Raw genomic sequence first — 17,889 nt, 5'->3', positions numbered from 1 at the left:
TTATTAATGAGACACCGCCTGCAGTCTATTTTTCTCATCTTTTCCTTATACTAAGGGTAACTGGTAGAGATCGCTATTAAATGTTAAGATCGCCTATTTGTTTTCTGCTTCTGTCTTTTTTTATCTATCCTGCTTTTTTTATATTTTAGTAACTTTTACTGGTGTGAAGAGTATAAATTTATAAAAGAATTAGCGTTGACGGAAGGGTTGTAATAAAGGAAACACGCACACACCGAGACGTGCTGTTCCAACTCACCGCTCGCTTGGCAACGTGTGCACCATAATTCTGATTTTGTTGGGTCTTGTATCATATATATTAAAGCGACCCAATGTCATACACGTAGACATCCATATCTGAAATGGAATTTCCTATAAATGTATTTGTTTTGTAAAGTACAACCACCATAGCACTAGACACGTTGTTTTTTGTAGCTCTTTGTGACAGAGATCGTCCGGAGAAGAGCTGCCAACTTGCCATGCCTAGTTCTGCCACGGAGCAGTACTGCTCTGCCGTTTAGCAGACTTCTGAGTTACGGTCAGAAGGGCGTGGTTGCTTGTGTAGTTACGGGAAAATGAGGCTTATAACCTACGGCTCAGGTTGCTGGGCACAGGTTGGCAATTCCTAGAAAATGCTATTTGCATGCCCTGCGTTATTATTAGCTCTTTGTGCAAGAGATCATCCGGGGAACTACTATCGCCATGCTTATTTCTTCCGCGGAACAGAATTGCTCTGATGTCAAGCAGATTGCTGTGTTCAGGTAAGAAGGGCGTGGTTCCTGTTGGCATTACGGGAACATGTGGCTTAACACCTACGCCTACCTGTAATGGACACATGGCAGCATTTGTAAGGACGTATCCGTTACAAGTATTTTTTTTTTGTGGACATCTTCATAGATACCACCGCGCCACGGGGAAGGATCTGATGAAGAAATCCGGAAATAGCATTGGACTAAGGAAGCAGGGTCGCTGCCCACTTCGTCAATTGGCCGTCAAACTAATACTAAAACTGATTAAATTTTAAATTATGATAACACAGAAATTATCGTGTTTCTATTACGAGGTACCTAAAGTAACCTTTTCAATGAAAGACATTTATTTTTGTATGAACAATATATCACCGAATGTTATAACCATCGTCGGTTCGTAACTAACACTACAATGTAATATTATGAGTAGAATCGCGCGTTAATATGAGAAGTGGCGGAATTATGGCACTTTACGACTGGACACACGCCAACGATCGCCCAGCGGCATTAATACAGCTAATAATATCTCTTCGCGAGTATTTCTTTATTTACCTTTCTACAACGTGTAATTAAAAACAACAAATAATAATTCAGAGGTTAAGAGGTACATTATGTACTGTCTGAGACTTATCCGTGAAACCAATGCCATCGTTTAAAATCGTGATACTTCTGTCCCTTTATTAGGTCCGCGTTGCGTAGCGTAGGTATTATGCACGTGTCGGTCTTTTATCTTCAATAGGGTTGCCATTAGTAAACAATTGGAATGTTTTGAATTCGTTTATATAGAAAATAAATATGTTTTTATTTATTATTTTTACAGGGTGACTTCTTACGAAACATACTTTATGCATACATCAACATTATTTCGTAATTCGGTCACCCGTTGTATATAGCGATTGCTACACAATGCTGCATGCTATTAAAATGTAGTAGTTTATTACAATTTTGATGTAGTTATGACTATAACGTGTAGTAGAGCTTTTTGCGACAGAACTCGTACGGGGAAGTACTACCAGTTGTTTATTTTTTTTGGGTAGGCAGTGTTCTTGTGTATCTATGGTTTTCACGCGACTGGGTTTGAAATAGGGATTTTTGTATAACTCATAAATGCGAAGGATTTTTCTATTTTATGGCATCTTCCTTATTTATACATACCTATTATTTACCTTTCACTTTCGCTGTGTGTTGCATGTCGCGTGACGGTCGGTAAATATTATGCTATATGTCGTACTCAAAAACGTTAGTTGGAGACCTAGTCCACTTTTATCATTTCCCATTATCATTCCCCTTTTCCAAGTATAAAATTTTATTTAAGTTTAAGATTGATAAAGCGATTTTTATTCCCTTAATGGAATATTATTCCGAAAAATTTTAGTTAAACGTCTATAATGTGAAAAAATGTTCCACTTTAACCGTCGTTTCATAAAACCACACAACCTTTTTTTTTTTAATAGACAAGACTTTGTGGCAATCTCACCTGATGGTTTAAAAGATACCCAGGTTGTAGGAATGAAACACAGTAGGTACTCCGCATGGAAAGCAACCTCAGAGTTATTTGGATATAGACGTCTGAAGCGTTCCCTTAAAAAACAAACGTAAATGAAAATGTTTCATACTAAGGAGTATTCTTTTCGCCGTAGGCGGTAATATGAAAATTAGCATGAAATATTTCATGGAAGATTTAAGGGAAAATCCCAAGAAAGCAAGCAAAAATAAAAAGGTCAGGAGGTTCTCGCGATAATGCCGGGAACATATATTTAACAGCTTTAAAAAAGGAGTAGTGACAAAAGCCAGAAGTAAATCAACTCAAAGTCCATTTCTATTTCCTATAGTGCTAACAAACTATACATGTTTGAAGAATAATAAAAACATACATCTATAAAGAAAATCTTCTTTTCTAACCCCCGATCCAAAACGACTGGGTTTTTATTATAAATTTGACATGTCTATGTATATGTGCACACAAGTGCACACACAAGTAGTTCCCAATCGGAAGAATCAATTTTGATTTTACTTTTCTAGTTTGAAAGGTCTATCAGGTGTATCAGGTGTGTAGCGTTCTTTGAAATATTTGAAGAAAATAGGTCCAATATGGCCGCCACCACAAAATGGCGAATTACATTATAACTCTAAATAGGTATGGTAAAATTAAACGAAAAAGAGTTTTTTTTTTGTTTAATTTTATTTATTTTAAAATCAGTTTTTACTATTTTTATACATACTTTCACCGAATGTAATTAAAAGATGAACTTATAGATATTATAAAGACAAGAAAAAACAATACAGTACCTCGTACCTCATTTGTCTAGTGGTCAGCATGGCCGACTATAGATCGCAAAGTTTGATTCCTGAGTCGGGCCAAAATTTGCTCTAATTAATGGGTTAGATGGTGCTACCTATTTTCTGTATTTGTTTTATTCGCCATTGGCCTCGAATAAATCGCTATGAAGCGATAAGGCCGCGAAATTGTATACGTTGTTTTGTTATACTTTGCTTTTTTTGTACTTTTTGTGGTGTTTAAAATAAGTACATTTATTCATTCATTCACAGACTTAAGACTATTAATAATAAAGTATTAAATTATAAGTTACTCCATATGTAAGTCTGTTTGTTTTGTTCTGGTAGACAACCATATTCTATTCTATTCTATTCAGGCGAATTTGTATGACTGGGGTCACAATACATTCTGTCTCTTTTCTGTTTTGAGTGGATGTAGCGCGTCGCGTGTTAAAAGTGTGTTCTGCCCTTAACAGGAGTTTGTTCCCACGGGGTTCATAAATTTAAATGGCATTGACGGCGAGGCTAACTCCTGCTTCATATGGAAATTTCCGAACGTGGCTAGATCATCGTGTGATTGATATCGTGAATTTGTATTGAATTTTGTGGCGTCACTGCATATTATGCCACAGACAATGTTATTTTTAAAATGTTAGCAGCTATGGTCTGCGACTTCGTCCACAATTTTATTTTCTTACATGCAAAGGTTACATAAAATCCCATCATAAAAAGTGTCATATGTCCGGTTTCGGGACGATAATTTTGCCAATCTGTTTGAACATGTGCGAAGCCACAGTAAAGGTGTAGTCAAGTGAGAAAAGGCGTAGTTTGAACTGCCTCCGTAATATAGCATGGAGCAAGTCCTCGAAAGTTAGGCGTGTGTGTTTATAATGGGTAATGTTTGTGGAAAAGTTGATAGTTTGAAGGCTAAACATAATAATGGGCTGGAAAGTTATTCTATTCAAATATTCTAGATTCAGACCCCTGTAATTTAAAATAGGCCGCTCGTTCGCCTCGTCGGTCAAATAGTTAGCACGTTCAAGTACCTATATTTCAAGAGATCATGAGTTTTTGATAAAAGATTTCTTTATTTTTATTTCGAAAATTGCAATTTCACATCATCATCATAATCATATCAACCCATTATCAGCCCTCTACATGGCACGGGTCTCGTCCTGGAATGAGAAGAGGTTAAGGCCGTAGTCAGGCAATAATGGCTGAATGAGGATTCTGTATGTTCTTAATTCTGTGACTATACTACATCCTACTTATGTTTTAGAAAATTATAGAGTTATTTAAAAATGGCGCCCAAACTGCGTCTGCGCCCACATTTACTTCAAATATTTCCAAACGGAGCAATTGTGAATAGCAAAGTGAATAAAAATTCAACGGTTTCAAAAAAAATATTTTAAATTGCAAAGTTTTTGAAAGTCTACTTTTGTAATAAATAAAATATATTAATAAATTTTCTGACCTTCAATTTTCTAGTCTCAATTATTATATTTAACAAATGAAAATATTTATAGAATGTGACAGTGATATTAATGAATTATAAAATAAAATGAAATAGTGAATATTAAATGAAAAGGAAAGTAATAAAGTCCCAAGAACAATTTACTCTTTCATCAATAAATAATAATAAAAGTTTTACTCCAATCGCGCGTAAAGGTTACACGCTCACCCTTTTTTTTTTTGTAAATAAAGTCCTATCCTGTCAACTGTTTATTCCTCAATCAAAAGGAACACGTATCCTTTAGAGAGCGCATCATTGCGCATGTAGATACCATAGCGTATTGTAGACTAGAGAGAAAGCGACGTTGAAAGCTAGGCATCACAATTGTAGCCTGCGATGTTATCTGCAGCATCCGGCGTATGTCGCCAGTGAGGTAGAGAGTCTAGCCTTTGTGAGCCACAGACAACTACTTGGTGAGCTAAAAGCAGTCTGTGTGTACGATAAGTACACAGAAAGTTTAATTTATTTAGTTTTGTAGGGAATCTAACGAAGTAAATCTGGATACATGGCTAGTTGGAAGGTAGTGGGGAATAAAGGCACGGAGAAAAAAAATATTAGCTCATCTATGTCAATGAGAATACCAACACTACTAATTCTATATATTGGTCCTCTGTGGTATACATTCTAAATTAATTTTTTGCTTTTTTTCCAAACTTCTGTAAAAGTCTCTCTAAAATAATTCGACTTCAATAGTGTTGTTAAAATATAACTACAGTTGAAGGCAACAAGTGTTTATCTTATGATACAACCCAAGGTTTTTGTATTATTATCTAAGACCATAAACTTTTTGCTGTTGTCATAATCATAGTAACAGCTTACACTATAGTTGTCTCTGGATTTTTTACTTGTAGAATACTTCTCGGGTTCATTTGTAACTTTAATCCCCCGTTCTATCATCCAAGGGAAAAATTCTAAGAAATCCTGTCTCAATGCAACAATGCAATGCAAAACAGTCATGAAAAACTCAAAATACTGCGAACCCACCTTTTGCACGTCGCGTCGGATAAAAATTAAAGAGAATTCAAATTAGCAATCCTCAAATCGAACAATGTCTAATCAAGAGTTGTTCAAATTCCCAAACTGAATGACTTTAGTTAATTAAGGAGAAATTTCTCAAAAGCGTTTTAGTTATCCGAATATTGAGTGGAATAATCCATCAAGGGCTATTACAATTATTATTCCGGCTAACCAGTGAGGATATAGCCAGTCTGACGGAATTCCGCCTAAACCGCAGCTCGATAAATCTAAGGCGAAATTACACTGTAGTTTTTAACAGTAAGTAAATAGTGCAAATAGAAAATATGTATTGATTTTATTAAATTGTTATTTGTCGATTTACATAAAGTAGTTAAACAATTTTTTTTATGTGTATATTATAACTATTTATGTTGATTGTTCATAAAAATATTCATCAGTGATCGAAGTACCGATAACCTAAGCTACCCTTACTTTCGGGCTAGCTGATCGCGATGTGTGTATTGTCGTAGTATAAATTTATATATTTATTAAATAATAAGCTTTGACAACGGTCTCGTATTTTTTTTTCATTTTTGCATTTTCATGATTATTTTAATTTAATGCTTGCTGAACAAGAAAATTATCTTAGTGCATAATAATTAAAAATAAGAACGAAGAAACCAAGTCTTTAGGAATTAAGTTGACTATAGACTGTATTTTGCACTCATACGAATAAAATACAAATTCCATACTGTCGACCATTTTTTTGAGTTTTGCGAACACTAATATCCGGTAACTAAAAGATTGACGGATTTGTGAAAAGCTGAATTTTCTTTTAACCTACATTTTAATATAACAAGCGCACGACTTTAATCTCCTAGATTGCAGTGGCGTGCGCAGGATTTTCGACAAGGGTATGCATAAAGCAGGTAAATTGCATAAAATGGAGAAATTCCCCTCCAATACGAGTTATATAAAATAATTTGGGTATGCAGTGCTTTTGTAAATGTATGTAGTGCACGCCACTGCTAGATTGGTCCTTAGACCTAGCAATAAAGCCAAAGTAATTTCCTTTGGTCGAAATTAAACAAGGTCTAATCAAAATTTCCTGAAGTTCCCAAAACATTAATGCTTCAGTTAATGAACGACAAACTTCTGAATGGAATAATAAATTATTGAATGGAATAATCTCGAATGGTATAATATTTGGCGAGTTTTAGGCTCTAAATCTTCGACAGTAAAATAAAGCTTTATGTGACTTTCATTGTGCCAGTATAAAGTAATAGAATGGTTTTTACTATCGCACGTTCGCATAAGGGCATTTTATATAATAGGCCCGCTTTAATGGACATTTTAAATTAACTGAACGTCTGATCTGGGTTAACCTCTGATGTTCAACCCTAGTGCAAGTCGTCGCTGACCGCCCGCATCCCCCGCACAATATTGCTAATGAGATTTTACGAACATTGCGTTTTCTATTGTGGCGTCACAAAAATTGCGTTAGGGTTGACAAAATCTAAAATGATTTTTTAACCTGCGACGCAAAAACGACGGAGTTATGCTTGGTGCGTCCGTGTGTGAGCGTTTAGTTTTAATTTTAAGTCTAATACAAGCTAGCCTTTTTAAAATTCAAAATTCATTTATTTCAAGTTCAATTATTATTCAATATTACTCGCACTACTCGCTAGCACTTTTGAAACGTCAAGTCGGTCTGTGTGTAGTGACTCTACCACCGGTTCGGAAGGCAGATTCACCCGAAAAGAAGCCGACAAGAAACTCAGCAGTTTCTCTTTTCCAATATCAACAATTTACTTTTTACATTTTAACATTCCCATCCTTAACATTCCCACCCTTTTAAACTTGTGCAGTTTACTAGGCTGCATAAAAATTAAAATTAATTTAAAGGTAATTGTATATCATTTCATAACAAATTACCACATCAATTTCTTTAGATGTCTCTCAATAAGTTTAAATATTGCAGAAGAACGTTTGGTGTGGAGTATAAGGATTGAAGAAATTATTAAGCATTAGATATTTTTATAGTACAAGCCTTAAGTAAATAAATCTAACCCTACCCCAAGCTGTGCAACACATCGGCCGTACAATATTGGTAATGGGATTTTCTGATCAGTGCATTGTTTGTTGTGGCACTGATCATATTATTTTCCATTAGGGCTGCCACTTTCTGACCAGGTATTTTCTGATCAGTGCATTGTTTGTTGTGGCACTGGTCATATTATTTACCATTGGGGCTGCCACTTTCTTACCAGGTGTTTTCTGATCAGTGCATTGTTTGTTGTGGCACTGATCATATTATTTTCCATTAGGGCTGCCACTTTCTGACCAGGTATTTTCTGATCAGTGCATTGTTTGTTGTGGCACTGGTCATATTATTTTCCATTGGGGCTGCCACTTTCTGACCAGGTATTTTCTGATCAGTGCAATGTTTGTTGTGGCACTGGTCATATTATTTTCCATTAGGGCTGCCACTTTCTGACCAGGTATTTTTAGCATTTTTGTAACCAAGTGCACATTGTGGAACCGTTACAATTAGAGGCAGCTCAATGGGTGAAAAATCAAATTCCTTAACCCTCGTGAATAATAATAATAATAATAATAATAATATTTCAGGCTTTACCCGTAAAAATTTAACTTATTATCAAAAAAGAAATTCAAAATTCTTTTATTCCAAGTAGGTAGGTATTTACAAAATTAAATTAAATGCATTTGAAACAAATACATAAATTTGGAATGATATATATATGTCAAAAATAAATTAATTAAAAATTAAATTAAATTAAATCGAAATGAACCAAATCAAAATAAAAAGGAAAAAAAAATAGAACTCAAAATGAATAACATTAGTCAATAGACCAAGCCGATGGTCTACCTGATGGCAAGTGAAAAACCATAGCCTATAAACAGTGCAACACTTCGCAGGGCATGCCAGGAACACGCCCTGTGTCCATCAACCTGAAAAGCTCCACTACTACTACTAAAGTAAGATGATCATGGGCGGCGGTAATCACTTAACGTCTGGGGACCTGCTCGTTCGTTTTTCTGCATCTTCTTCTTCTATATATATAAAAGAGAAAGTGTGTGGGTATGTTCCGTATAGGCTCCGAAACGGCTGGACCGATTTCAATGAAACTTTCAGGTTATCTCCGGATTGACCTGGCGAGTAATCCTGTAAAGTTTGGTGAGGATCGGAGCACTCCTATTTTTGAACTGTCAAACTGTCAAATACAGCTTTTATTTACTATGATGATATTCTATTGTTGGGTGTACATGGGTGTAGATAATGATCTTCACCCGCTCGAGAAGAGATTAGGAGAGAATGAATACGGAGAGAAATAAATGATTTAATATATTATGAGACTTAAATTAAAAATTTAATGATGTATGTTTATTTTTTAAATAAAAAAAGCAAAATCTAGCCCGGCGAAGCGGGCTGGGTACGCTAGTTTTATATAAAAAGTGATACTATTCGGATAAATCGCATTAATAACATTAAATGAACAAATTCATTGTACCCCGAACCTTTATTGACCTCCAGTGCTATATTTCTAATGAGATTTTACTAATACCGATTTTATATCGCAGCATGTTTTTTTGAGTTAGGGTTGTCACTTCTGTATACTAACTGATACTTCTATAGACGATTCAATGAATTTTAGGCTACTGCTACTTACTACCATCTACTACTGCGATCACCAACTCGTTTGCTCAGCGTGGTGATAATGGACAAACCCTCCCGTTGGGAGAGCCCTATAACCCAGCAGTGCACTGTTATTGGCTGATGATTGTCATGATGAATGTAAGACATAACTAGTATTTTATTAAGAAGTGAGCGTCAAATTGTGTCCAGTACCTCTCTGTGACTAGTTTCATGTGTTGAGATTCTACATTTTCATTTACATTTTGCAATAATCATTGATTGCAAAATACACGTCAATAAGGCGTTACATATTTGTTTAGGGTACAGTGTATTGCCAGTAATTTGGAATACAATGTTCGACAATAGGTTATATACGCCAAATTAATTGATGTAAATAAAAGAATACGCAAATTTAATTAGCACTCCGGCTTTGCAATTCTGGAAATAATGACCATTAATATGGTCACGCTACAGATGTCCTCATTTCTGATGTCGAATAGATACTTTACTACGCTCTATATAGCTAGAGCTTTACGTTGGAAAAATTATAATGTGAATAGAAGCCAGAAAAAGTTATTTCAGATCCTGCATAATTTCAACCAATGCCAGGCGACTGACAAAGGTTTTGTAGGAATTTTCTTAGTCCATGGTATTATGCTGCTCGCCGAATTTTAAATCCCTATCAGTCTATTGGTCATTTGATTAAAACTTTCAAGTTTCTTTTTACAGTATATTTATTGTAATACTAGCTGTTGTCCGCGTACGTTGTTATAACGTTTTCTTTGTAAATCCCGTGGGAACCGTTAGTCTTTATGCAATAAAAAGTATCCTATGTTACTCTCCGTCCTTTCAACAAACTCTATGCCAAGAATCAAAAGTTGATTGGTTCCTTAGTTAGAGTCAGAAAAAAGGAAGAAGAAAACAAACAGACGCACTTTCGCATTTATTATATTAGGAAGGATTCACGATACTTCTTAATTATAATGAAAGTGCCAACCCTTAGGACTTTAGCATCGTATGTCTTGCATGAAGCTTTTAGTTTGAAATGTCGCAACTCGAGCGGCAACCCTAGGCTTGGGGTAAAATTGCATTAGCGTTATTAATGCAATTTTCAAGATTACCTCCGCGCGCGCATTAGAAAATTACATACAACATTTTCCGTTGAAAGGCTCTTAAGTTATTTAATCCCGTAGGGAGAAAATAATTTAGCTTTTCCGTAACTTGGGCAGTAATAAAGCGGCTTTTATGTTAGTATACAATCAGATTGTTGGTTTCGTTATTTATATGTGTGTCTATATTTAAAAAAATATTTTTAACCTCCCTAATAAGAGGAATTTCGCGGGAGGGGGCAATTTGTTAATTTATAATTAATACTTATTATCTTATTCCGGTCTAAGAGGAATCCTAGAAATCAAATATTATAAAAGTTGGTCCAGCCGTTCTTGAGTTATAAATGGTGTAAATAACACAATTTTCTTTTAAATCTATATAAAGATAAATAAATATCCTATGACAATACACACTATTATAAGTATTTATGTATATTATTCATAAAAATATTTATCAGTCATTTCAGTACCCATAACAGAAGCTACGCTTCAAGCGGTCTGTGGTCGCTGTCAAGCTGACATGTCGTAAAATCAGCTGCTCGTACTTTATTTATAATTAAAGTTTTAATTTTAGTCTTAATATTCGTAAAACTGTGTAAATTATTTGTGAATAAGTGTTTGTTCATTAGATAAATAGTCATAAAAAGTGTAATCAACTCAGCGAGCACAAAAAGCGAACTATCCATGTGACAGGAGGTTCGTCCGGCGAGAATTCAAAATCCAACGTCTGTAACGACGTATGATTTACGTTCAAAGGATTTTACTGGGGAGTATTGCTTTTATTTTCTTTATCGTTCTCTGTTATCACGTTATAATATCCCGCTAGCTATTAAATACATTACTCCCTACACAGTACATTCTCGTTGATCACGAGACACGTCCCTATATACACTCTGACAAAATCATTCTTGCTTTACTTGACGGATTTGTGGAAGTGAAGAAAAATAATTATTGAAACTGTCTCAGACAACATTTACAGCATCTACTCATGCACACCTTATGATATAGGTCACTGTTCTAGTAATCTAATTTAGTAATACAAAAAGAAAAAAAGCAACGTTGCTTAAAATCTCACGATCTTGGAATCGAAATCGTGCATAGCGCGAATCCTCCTTTAGTCTATGCGGTATCAATGGTTATTCGGTAATTTCGAATTCCATTCCCCCAGACGGAATTCCCCCGAAGCGTGGGAGGGCTTCCCACTCATAAATGTATCTTTCGGTCAAAATTAATTCAATGAAAACTAAATTTGTTACTTTGTGACCTTTACAATTTAGTATACGGTTGAGTTATTAACCAATTTTATGGCTACTCAGTGGCATGCACAGGGTTTTTGACCGTTAATAATAATAATAATAATAATAATTCTTTATTTTTTAGGCAATAATCCCATAGAAAAGATTTGTTTTAAAGTTCAATAATAACTAACAATAAATAAAGCTAATGCAGATGTTAAAAAAAAAATATCTTAAAACCTAAAACTTTGCTGTGTTGTGAGATGCGTAATCACAATGCTGGTCTCCTCTCACAATGAGTAGGGGTAAAGGCCATAGTCACCACGCTTGCCCAGTACGGATTGGAGGACGTCATACACCTTTGAGAACATTATGGCGACCGATGCAGGTTTCCTACGAATTTTCGCTAAAAATGATAACAGTTTATTTAATATACATTTATTTCCTTCATATATACAAAATCTTTGCTCATGGCATCGCGGCGCCATGTTAAACACGCTATAACCTATAGACTACGTCTAGTACATATATCCCATGATATAGCATATAACGCCACGCCAACAATCAGGTAACACATATCACGTTATAGTTTGAACGTTCGAAAGTGATCGCGAGATTTACGCCTGTCGCAAGACTGTCGTGTGGTACGTAGCCACCATGCCGGTGTTAATAATCTAAAGCGGAATCGGCGCTTATATATTATGTCGTGAAACCACATCTTGGCATGTGTCGTCCCATTGCAGATTTCGGTCCCTACTTTCGTATTATATTTCGCCATTCGGGATTTCCCCGGACGCGTGGGAGGGCTTCCCACACACAAAAGTGTATTAACCCTTCGGATAAAATTAATTCAATGAAGAGTAAAGTTGTTTAGCGTGACCTCTTACATTTAGTTTAGGGTGAACTTAAAATTTAATTAAATAACGCATATTGCTGATACATAATTAAGCATTCAACACGAACACTAAATTGGAGTCTAAAATCGTGACATTGACATTTGAACTCCTTTGTTTAGATGTCACTACATCTATCGATGAAGTCCTTATTACACAGATCATAGAAAAAACGAGATGTAATGAATTTCATAGGCAAAATAAATGAAATGAAATTATAAACAAAAACGACACTAAATAAAACACAGGTACAATGGGCGGCCTTATCGCTAAAAAGCGATCCCTGCCAGGCAACCCAAAATGTTGGTACTGTGGGTTATATTATTGAAATTGTCTTAAGTATATCCAATTTATTTGAATATAAATTATATCTTATGCTACTTCGTTATAGTAAGCTTTCTTATGAGGAAGAAATGCTTTAAAATTGGTCCAGTACTTTCAGAGCCTATCGGGTACAAACAAACATAAAAACAAAAGAATCTTTCCCTTTTTATAATATTAGTATAGATTTATCTTATTTTATTGTCGTGCTTATCTCGTGTATAAGCTTAATTTGACACAGTATTCAAATGTTACGTCAACTGCTGGTCTATATATAGTGTATTTATTCTGCCAGAAGTAATATTAAAGTTATATAGTTAAAAATACACTCCATAAATACGTAGGAGTATAATATAACATCTCGTTTCGTCTACCGACCCGCATTGTAGCAGCGTGGTGGGTTTACGCTCTGAAACCGTCTAATAGGCTACGGATGATGCGTTTTATGGAGCGAAGCTTATGAGGGCCTACCCTCACAAAAGAAGGTCATTTCAAACTCCGGCACGTATCTTTTAACTTTTGTAAGTAATGTGCATGTTGAGCAGTGGCGTGCACTTCATACATGCACAAAAGCACTGCCTACCCAAATTATTTTATGTAACTCGTATTGGAGGGGAATTTTTCCATTTTATGCCATGTTCCCTGGCCGAAGACCCTGTGCACGCCACTGATTTTGAGCAATGCAATATCGCTTGCTTTAACTTGCTTTAACCTGCAAGCCACATGTGTTCTTTATAATGTTCTCAAAGGCGTTTGCAGTCTACCAATCCACCCTTCGCCAGCATTAACTACGGCTTAAACCCTTCTCACTGTGGGAGGAGACATTTGTCCTACACTGACACGGTAATGGGTTGTTATTGATGGTGATGAACAAAGTAAATCGTTATTTCACAACGAAAGCTACACCAGCTGTAACAAAAGCAAATAGTAGATTATGAGCTCTTCCAATATGGCGCATAAAGCTGAGCTAACGGCTAAAGTTAAATTCATTTAGACTGCGAAGCCCGGCTGCATAATTTGAATGCTGAAAATGCAATGTTGAAATCCTTATTATGCTTTCGTTGCTTGTGTTTACATTAGCGGGGCAAACGCAATTACACTCCCTCTTTAGAGCACGCACAGATGTTGTGCTGCGTTCAGTGGAGCTAACGTGAGATCCGCGAGATAATTCGGATTTAGATCTTTTACTACGAAACATGACAAACAAGGAGGGTAACTTGTCAGAGGTTTTATTTAAATTTCGAACTGGCTTGCAAATAGAGAGCATTTTATTGATAAAGTCCACTTTACATTTCGAAAAGTGTACATCCCACAATAGTGTATTTTTTAATAAATTTAAATAAAAAGTTCTGCCTGGGTGCTACTTAGTTAAAAAAAAATTAAGGTCTTTTATGGTGCTAAATTCAGAAAGTACGAGAATATTGATATCTTATTCTGGGAACAACCTGTATATGTCTATGCGTCGCCTTATAGCTGGTGGTGGGACTGCATTATATGGTGCGGTATCTCGACCTACTGGCTGTGTATTTATTCACCTACCCGCTTAAATTAATTGTATATATATCAACACTATCCCGTTCTCTTGCTGCAAGTCCTGTCTACAGAGGTTGCCTGTAAGAGAATGCTTGCAGCAATAAGGCCGCCTTCGCATGTCTACATTGCTTACTGTATACTCTTTAATGGTTATTTTCCTGTATGTTATACGTGCAATAAAGTGTTTCTTCTCCTTCTTAAAATTTATAATTTGGTTTCACACTCGAGGATTTTGCAAAGTCCATACAAACTCAGTGAGGTTTCAGGAGATCAAGACATCTTATGTATATTGTATACCTACTGATTGTAAGATATAAAATATATAAAATAATTATGTACAACCCAAATGACTGAAACGAGCAAAGTTGTGTTTGGAAGTATATCATTATAATTAAAAATAACTTTTTTAGTAATGACGGATTTCTGAAGTACCTATCGATCATAAAAATACAACAGCCTAACTAAGATTTAAACCTATCAACCACCATACCTTAAAGAAAAAAATTGACCCGAGCATCGGACGCACAATGTGAACATCTTACCTGTAGACCAACGGCAGACTAATAGTGCGAGATCCGGTATATACAATTTATCCTCTCATATGTTATTTATTAAAAAATTAAAAGTATATTCATTGACATGCCGCTCGAGTTTAAAATTTACACCTAAAATCCAGGCAACCATGATTAAACCATTTTTTTAATAAGGCAACCTAATCCAGTAATGCAGAGTACATAAACTTTTATTTGATATAACACATGATCATATACAGTGGCGTGCATAGAGGGTATGCACAAGGTACGGAGATGAAATAAAATGAAGAAAATCTCCAGTACGAGCTACAAAAAACTTAACTTTTTATAACTCTTACAATCCCTATAATTGTAAGAGTTATAAAAAACCTACCCTTAAGTATTTATAAGTCGTACTGGAGATTTTCTTCATTTTATATCATCTGCATACCCTGTGCATACCCTCTATGCACGCCGCTGATCATATATCAAGCAGTGGTAGCCCAGTCGGGGAGGGGCGATTTCGATCCCAGCACTCCCCTCTAACATTTCTAATTTATGTGCGTTTTAAGTAATTAAAATATCACTTGCTTCAACGGTGACGGAAAACATCGTGAGGAAACCTGCATGCCTAAGAGTTTTCGATAATGTTCTCAAAGGTGTGTGGGGTCCACCAATCCGCATTGTACCAGCGTGGTGGACAACGGCCTTAACCCTTTCTCATTATAGGAGGAGACTCGTGCCCTGTAGTGGGCTGGTAATGGGTTGATATGACGATTATCATGTAACTGATGAGAGTATATCAATAATATTTGGGTACTCACCTTGCAACCCCACTGTTGGGCACGGGGCAAACAAAGCAACCTTCACTTTTTCAACTTAGCAGTAGCATTATGTATCAATTATTTCTCATCACTTATAAATAACAGATGAGAGGATAAATTTCTTACAACGGATCTTAGACTATAAGTGTTTCGTAATAATAAATCAATATTTTTATATAATAATGGCGCTATATTAAATTATTGTTCTATCTTGTTACAGGGGCTTCGGAAAACAAGGCTTCCAGTGCCAAGGTGAGCATTTTTAATAATTATATTCAACTAGCCGTCCCGGCGAACTTCGTGCCGCGGATATTTTTTTTTTATGAATGTTATATTTTAATACTTATTATCCTATTCCATATTATAAAAATTGGTCCAGCCGTTCTTGAGCTATAAATGGTGTAACTAAGACAACTTTCTTTTATATATATACAGATTTAAGTTAAATAGTAGCTTTGATATAACATAGAATATACCCGGTGCTGTATATTGTGATCCGTTCGGGAAACATAATGCCACAGACTGACACACAAAAACACACACGTCAATCTTATAACACGTCGGGGATTAAAAGATAAAGGATTCCTGTGGGGTTTTTAAAAACGCAAAATAATCACCTTTTAGTCTCCTATATTTTGAAGTCGACTAAAAGTAGTCTTGTTTTCCAGTATGCAGCTTCGTGGTGCACAAGCGATGCCACGAGTACGTCACGTTCACCTGTCCCGGCGCGGACAAGGGCGCCGACTCCGACGTTAGTATCTTCTATTTGTTTTACAAAAGTATACTTCTATTTACTAAAGTGTACAACTAATTTACGTTACCATTGATCATAATGAAATTGATGTGATACATCTATTCGCGCACCTTAGGTAAAACCAAAACGTATGCCGTCACGGAAAACGACATAACACTCTTATGCCGTCATGCCTACACTGCGTCCCCGAAATCAACTTCTTTTGGATTTATTTATTTAGAATACTTTATTGCACAAACTAGAACAAATAATGTAAGAAACATACAAGAAAAAAAAATTAGTAATATTAAAAACAATTTAAAAAAAAAAGAAAGAAAAGTTAAATACAGTTGTGTGCAAAGGCGGCCTTATTGCAAAAGCAATCTCTTACAGGCAACCCTTGGTGAAAGCGATAATAGAAAACATGAAAGAGGGATAGTGCAAACAATGAAACATACACAAGCGAGAGAAAAAAAATATTATATATTTTATATAATATATATTTTTTACTATATAACATACACATATAAGAATTAATAAAATAAATATATATATATATATATATATATATATATATAATAAACAAATATGTGTATCTCATAGTAATAAGATCTTTTGTACTAATACTACCTGAGTAGGTAGTATTACACACAATCTACTAGGTAATACTTAAACAATCTGCTTTTGAAGATGGGTAGGGATTTGGAATTGCGAATTTCAGAGGGAAGGCTATTCCACAATTTGACGGACTTACAGGAACTTACAGGGACTTATTCTGTGAATATAGATAAATATAGTAATGGGAAAAAGTAACATTAATATTTGGCAGCCACATAAAAATTTTTAGTAGGTACCTATATAGCTTTACTAAGGGCTTTTTGTGAAAGAGCTCGTTCCGGGAAGTACTGCAGCCTTTTTCGGTATACAAGCAGCATTGATGTGTTCGGGTCTAAAGAGCGTGTATTACCTTTTCCTTGAATGTCCTACGATGTGTTGCTCGTAGGACAATCACTTGTTTTCATATAGTGATAGCGAACGCAGGAAAAATAAATTACTGTATAAGCCACAATCTACAGCGTTATTTGGGAATAGTATTTTTATTATGGCGCCTAAAATATACAACAAATTGCCAGCGTCACTAGCCAACAGAAACATAAATCTTGTAGATTTTAAAGATAAGATAAAAAAATTACTTATTGGGAAATGTTATTATACCATCCTAGAATATTTAACAGACACAATATTATAGGTTTGACATTTACAGTGATTATAATTTGACATGAATAATAATTGATTAGATATTTTCAATTTTGTATCAATATCAGTCTTAAATTTTATTCTTATTTTAATAATGGAGATTGACTTAGGATAGTATTACTATAGTAAGTAGGAATTAGTGTACGAACATATATATTTTTTGCATGCCATCTAAGGCGGATGTAAGGCATATATTTTGTGAACCTACCAACAATGTAAAACCAATCTGCAAATGAACGATTTGGTTTTGAATGTGAATTCGGTTTAAAGGCAATGGTTTTCTTACAGTCAGCACGCCAAACATGGACAGGATACATTTAT

The 17,889-nt window shown here is 35.2% G+C and overlaps 1 protein-coding gene across 1 annotated transcript in view; it reads left to right on the top strand.

Moving 5' to 3' along the window:
- LOC120628668 (protein kinase C, brain isozyme) overlaps positions 1-17,889 on the top strand; it is a 268,356-nt gene that overhangs the window by 229,608 nt on the left and 20,859 nt on the right. Inside the window, exons 2-3 of the mRNA XM_039897220.1 lie at positions 15,799-15,830; positions 16,247-16,329. Of these exons, the coding sequence (XP_039753154.1) occupies positions 15,799-15,830; positions 16,247-16,329 (115 nt within the window). The remainder of the gene's footprint in view (positions 1-15,798; positions 15,831-16,246; positions 16,330-17,889) is intronic.

This window comes from Pararge aegeria, chromosome 13, assembly GCF_905163445.1.
Source record: "Pararge aegeria chromosome 13, ilParAegt1.1, whole genome shotgun sequence".
Classification (NCBI taxonomy): Eukaryota; Metazoa; Arthropoda; class Insecta; order Lepidoptera; family Nymphalidae; genus Pararge; species Pararge aegeria.
Note: the sequence above shows the minus strand (reverse complement) of the source record. Positions and strands in the feature narration are given on the sequence as shown.